We start from the raw sequence: 5,991 nt of genomic DNA, 5'->3' as shown, positions 1-5,991 counted from the left end.
AAAAAAAAAACACAACACACATGCACACACATACACATACACATACACATGCAGACACGAAAAGACACAGGCGTAAGCACACCTAAAAAGCGCCACTGAGCCACACAAAGAGGGGGCCAATACAACAACAAAAAACAAAACAACGAGAAAGAAGGGCCTTTAAAAAAAAAAAAATGGGCAACATTGTCTCCCATTTTCTTTTCTCCTCTTCTTTTTCTTTCTTTCCTTCATCGTTGATGCATTCACCCTCTGCACAAATGTTAATTGTCCATCACAAGTCAACATTTAAACGCAGGGATAATGAACAGCAATACGGAAGAGCCAAAACGTCCAAGTAATCATCATTACTTGGCGAAGGCACAAAAGCACGCAAAACTAAACAAAAAGAAAAGTAAAGTAAAGTAAACTCAAAATTCAACTATCCATTCCTTCTCCGATCTCAATGCCGCTGTTTTCCCTCACCTATGGCTGTAGTGCAGGTGGACAAAATATGCATTTCCCCCCCCCCTCTCTCTTTTGCCGTGAGCCAAACAGTTCATTGGTAATAATAACAATTTTATTCACGAACACACAGAGAAAGAAACAAACAAACTTGCCCTTTGTGAGGCAGAGCAAAAGATGTGGGCAAACATCAAAAGAAAGGCGACCGCTTCACCACTGCCACACAAATACAAAAAAAAAATGCACGGCAGAAAAATAGCACAAACAGGAAAGGGGGAAAAAAAACACCGGAAGACTAACAATGTAAAAGTAGGAAAGAAAAAGAAATTCTGTATCCCTGATGACGGAGTTCATACATGCATATTATATATTCACGTCTGTACGCGTGTCTTCATGTAAGTGTTCAGCAGTAATGGGGACATATCCCAGGTGTGCATACCCCAAATAATCAAATGTTCTCACACGCTTCCTCCTCCTCTTCTTATTCTTTTTTCCCCCCACTGTTACCCCACCCCACCCCCAACACACATACATTCATACATATACACGTACACATTATATTATTCCCACTGATTAGGCGCTTCGGTGAAGGGACTTCAAAGAAGTAGTTCATAGAACCAAGAACTCTGATGGCTTTTTTTGTTTTTTGCCTTTCCTTCACCTTCTTGAAATACGTAACGCCGGAGCAGCCTGCGCCACGTACCGCGATCCCGGTTTTTCTCTCGGCCGACGGTGGTTTAGCAGCAGTGACGGAGTGAATGGACCCCTTTTTCTCTCTTCCCGCCTCACAAATTCAAAGAAACATTCGCTCCAAGGAAGGAAAACGCTTCGCCTTGTGGCTATGACAACAACACCACGTTGTAAAGGCACAACTTCATTAGCGGGAACACCCGTGTACTCAAGGAGGATATCCCGCAGTGTCTCTACAGTTGCGTGGTAATCTGCCGTAACAACAAAAGGCTGCCCAAACATTAGTGGGAGACTGTCATCCCGGTCAGCAAATACTTCACCATGACAGCAAGCAATCCGGAACTGATCCTTCTGCAGCGGCGGAGCAGGCACAACAAAAATTGTTAGTGGCTCCACTGGGGCACAGAGACCGGCGGTTCCGTATGCAGCCACCGCTTGTGAAACCAAGTCATCGATAAAACAATTACAGTCACATGTGCCGTCTTCCATAACGGGCACTTCGATGATGCAGTTGATTAGACGCTCGCGGGGGTCGACGACAAGTGCAAGGTAGTGAGGGGAAATGACAAAAGGAGTGATAACCTGTGAACTTATCACCTCACTGTTATTGCTTCTGCTTCTGCTGCATCTGTTGACACTACCGCCAGCATCCAAGGCGACCCCTGCTCCCCCGTCAGAACAAAATGTGCGCTCAACAGTTATCGCACATCGCCGAACTGCCTGTTCTACCACATCACCAACTGTGGTACCCTGTGGAACCACAAGCTTCTCCTTGTATATTGCCTCATTCTTCCGACCCCGTACCGTCACTACGAGGCGCGGGCGACACTCCACCACGCGTCGTGGCTCGCGCAGTACCTCAAAAAAGATGACATCCACACGGTTACCCCACAATAACCCTGAAAGGACCATATCGCTGGGTGCAGGGTCCACCTCTGGCGTTAATATCTCCCCACAGTTGGGATTGCCACCGCAAGTACCTTTGTACAACCGAATGAAAGCTGGGTCATGTCCGCTTGCAGTACCAATTGCTTCACAGACCTCATCGTACTTCAACTGGCTATCTAATGTAAGCATATATGCTTTGATGACGTGAAAGTTCCTTGGTGGGTAGAACGTCGTCTGTCCGCGAACCTCACTGTCCGCATCGGACATGGGAATTGACGCCTCCACGACGGCTGGCCTTGCTGGTACAACGCAATCATCACTTCCTTCAACATTATCAGCCTCATAACCCGAGTCTTCTTCCGAAAACATGTAGCGCTCCTCAAAGACGGAATGGGTGGCCTTCACATGGATAAAGTTTGGCAAACTAAGCAGATAGTCGTTTACATCAGTATATGAGTGCACACGCGAATTGCGTTGTTGCGCAATCAGTACACTACCAACTATGATACCAGAGTTCTGGAGAGTCTTCTCATTATCGAGTAGTACATTTTGGCACTGGCTTTCCTCATATATTAGAAGAGTATCAACTAAGTCAGGGTCCTCACCCAAAAGACGTAGCAACACTCGCCCACAATCGGCAACTGTTGCGTGCAGTGGAATCATCGCCGATCCTGCGTAGGCAACGTGGCGGGTGACGGGGTTGAAATATTTGAGAAAGACCAAAACAGCACACCTGTCAATACGGGGGAGAGACGAAATGTTAGTTTCTTCGATCCCCTCCCCTTCACACCCATATGTCACCCGTAACGACGACATTGAGGGTCTTTCGTTTGCTAATAAATAGACCCACGCTAGCGAACCTCTCACAGCGCACCGGATTAATGCGATTTTTTGCCCCGTGGAGTTCACGTCAAACATGCATAGGTCCCGGCTGAGTGTACATGTTTTGCTTTCACAAGGAGTTTTTTGATCATCAGCAGCGTACAGGCAAATATGCACGTTGCATGGCGCCGCATAATCAGAAAAGTAAATTGTGTAGAACGTAATACTGCTGATGGGAGTTGGTTTGGGGAGGATAATGGTGCATCCGTTGCACGCAGCCACCGCCTCAGCCCCAAGCCGTTGATTAACAAACAATGAAGCGGTATTCGGTACATAAAGCTGCGGAAGTGTTGTCCGTCGTTGTAGGTACACAAGGAAGTGCATCAGTGGTGATTTGTCATCGTTCCTATAGTTGAGGTATTCAGTGAGTGAGCAATTCTTAGTTGATTCGGTCAGTTGCAACGGCACCGCAACGTGGATGTGGCTTGTCCACGGAGAGAGCCAGAGTCGGAAATCGTCAAACCTGAACCTCTTTTTAACGTTCGGTACGCACTCAGCGACAGAAACATACACCATTTGAAGCGGAGTAGTTTTTTCTACTTCGACACGGAAACAAACTTCCTCCCAAATCCGAGGATCTGATGGAAAGGTCTCACGTTGTACTCGCTTGACATGCTCACTGATTATTTCATCCGTGAGGACGTATAGCACCAATTTTCTGCGACGCATGTTTGCCTCCTCCTCACGTCGTTTCTCCTCCTGGATTTCCTCCCGAAGTTGATCCCTTACACACTGAGGAACAATGTTATTCTTCGGCCGTTCAAACATCCTCTGACAATCGGCACGTCTTACATATGAAAGCATATAAGCATTATTAGTAGGCATGTGCCAGAGTGGCCTTCCCTCTGTTGGAACAGGCACGCCGAAGTTGTCATTCACTGCAACCTCCTGGCTGACAACTGTTACCCTCTCATCATCAAATTCCAACCAACGCGTAAACCTCTTCTCAGTGGCATCCCATTCCCTTATGTAGCAATAGTAGTGACCGCTACGGACAGAACCCTTGTGCACAATAACTCCCTGCAGATCATATACGGCTGGTGTATCCCTACTGAAGGGCCGTGCAATAGCCGTTGCCACTTCATTATCTCCTTTTCTCCTCTTCCTCTTCTCACCCCCATCATCTCCCGTCATTTTCTTTTCATCACCCATATCCCCAGCAAATACTTGGGTAGCGTATTCCCCCCAATTTGAGGGAGTCTCGTGTTCCAATTCCTCGAGGGACAACTCCACGGGAAACTCCAAGTAACTGTTCACCTTCTTCGTCTCCAGTATAGGTGATGTGAGATCCATTTCGAACCGTTTTAAATGAAACCAAATAACAGGTGGAAAGCGACGGAATTCATAACTTTTCTGTGCGTCCTTATATTGTGGCTCCCTCCCAGGTTCCTCAACGCGATACTTGTTGTCCCCAACAAGCATGTCCTTCGCTGTGAGCGAGCGTAAACTATCCATGAGGTTGGTGTGCCCCTCGAGGGGGAGGTGGATATCGTAAAAGGTGTCCCGGCTGCGTGAACAAAAGCTCTTGTCGAGTGTTGCAACAACTTGCTCACCATAGCCCTCAAACATCCGGTTGATCGCGCCCTCGCTTACAGATCCCTTCATTCGCTCCTCAAGATTGTCACGAAGCAGCGTGGCCATTTCTTGAATGTCATGCTGAGAGTAAAGCTCGCTCTCAGTCCAGTCGAAGGCGGCTGTCAACTTTTTTGTATGCACTGGGGTACGGCGTATCTCCATCTCATGGAAAACTGATTGCAGCGCACGAGGTATCGAGCAACTCTCATCATTAGCGTCCGTTGGTGTGAGATAAACAGCGTTTCGGAAGTAGCATAAGTGAAACAACATTTGAAGAAGAGAGTTCAAGTAACATGTACAACCCTCATTTATAAGACCAACAAATGGCACCGGTATCGCGGGTGCCACTGCTTGGTCAAGCGCGAGCGGATCCTTGCTTCCGCGTCCAGCGCTCTTTACAAACCCTCCCTGTTTCATCCCTTGTCTCAACTCCGTATCTTTTTCCAAGTGCTCCTCCTCTGCATGAACTGAATCAGTGGCGCTCTTTTCCGCTTGCGATAACAGAGAAGATACCGACGGCGACACGGAATTATCCACACATGACGGATGTCCCTCAGAAGATGTTCCGCTATCATCCCCAGAACCTGGTGAGGCGTTTCCAGGATTAGTGGAAACATCACTGTCCTCGCAAGATAAATTGTTCTGATTCATGGCACTGTGTTAAGTTCAACGCACGTGCACTTGTAGGTAATATACAGGCGCGAGGTTACGTTATACAAGTATATACGTATATGCAACAACAAACTTACTGACAAAAATCGCGAAAAGAAACAAAAAAAAAAGTAAAGCAATTACGGTAACACGGTACGAACTTTTTTTTTTTACCTTCCTCAGCTTCACGCACACCAACAACACACTCACACACAAAAAAAAAATCCTTATCTTCCTTTCGACGGTCTCCCTTGCAAAAAAAAAAAGAAACAGACGCGAATTTCTTTACCAATTTTTTTTGTTACCACCCTCTCTCCACTATATATTTTACACACTCCCTCTCTTCTTCGCTGTCAACGTCTTTCCCCTTCTATGTAATATATTTGGGTGCTCGTGTGCGTATTTGTGTTTTCTTTGCCTCCAAATAGAAACAAAATGTTTGGAACAACCACAACCGCAATTAAGGTAAAATATAACTAACGAACCTAAGTATATGTATATGTATATATATATGATTATATATGTATACAACTGACACTAGCAGTGGGGGACGGTCACTAATAAAAACAAGAACAGGAGATATATATATTTATTGATATGACACAGAGAAGGTAAAGGAGAAAAGACAACAGAAGAAAGTTATGTTCATTCGACCACTTAGTTTTAGTTTTGCTGAACACGGTAGTTCGAATGGTGATAAGGGTAGCGGTGACATTTCGGGACCACGTGGTAAGCAGCAGTATGAACAAAGAAGGCGCATTAACGCTTACGAAGAGATTGAAGGGAGAGGAATATGTGAAACAAATCAAAGTATAACGGACTTCACACATATGACTTGGCGTCAAACTTCCTCATCAGCCCTCC

General features: G+C 46.1%; 2 protein-coding genes across 2 annotated transcripts; both read right to left on the bottom strand.

Annotated features, from left to right (window-relative positions):
* Positions 1-1,098: 1,098 nt before the first annotated feature.
* On the bottom strand, positions 1,099-5,127 carry TEOVI_000601000 (cysteine peptidase, Clan CA, family C19, putative; the record flags this gene model as incomplete). Its single annotated transcript, XM_067223102.1, has 1 exon — positions 1,099-5,127. The coding sequence occupies one exon, from the start codon at positions 5,125-5,127 to the stop codon at positions 1,099-1,101; it is 4,029 nt and encodes a 1,342-aa protein (XP_067079203.1).
* Positions 5,128-5,684: 557 nt separating this feature from the next.
* Positions 5,685-5,957, bottom strand: TEOVI_000600900 (uncharacterized protein; the record flags this gene model as incomplete). Its single annotated transcript, XM_067223101.1, has 1 exon — positions 5,685-5,957. One exon carries the CDS (start codon positions 5,955-5,957, stop codon positions 5,685-5,687), a length of 273 nt encoding a protein of 90 aa, XP_067079202.1.
* Positions 5,958-5,991: the final 34 nt, after the last annotated feature.

The sequence above is a fragment of the Trypanosoma equiperdum genome, assembly GCF_001457755.1.
Source record: "Trypanosoma equiperdum strain OVI genome assembly, contig: ctg_1775, whole genome shotgun sequence".
Taxonomy (NCBI): Eukaryota; Euglenozoa; class Kinetoplastea; order Trypanosomatida; family Trypanosomatidae; genus Trypanosoma; species Trypanosoma equiperdum.
This window is presented reverse-complemented; position numbering and strand designations above follow the sequence as displayed.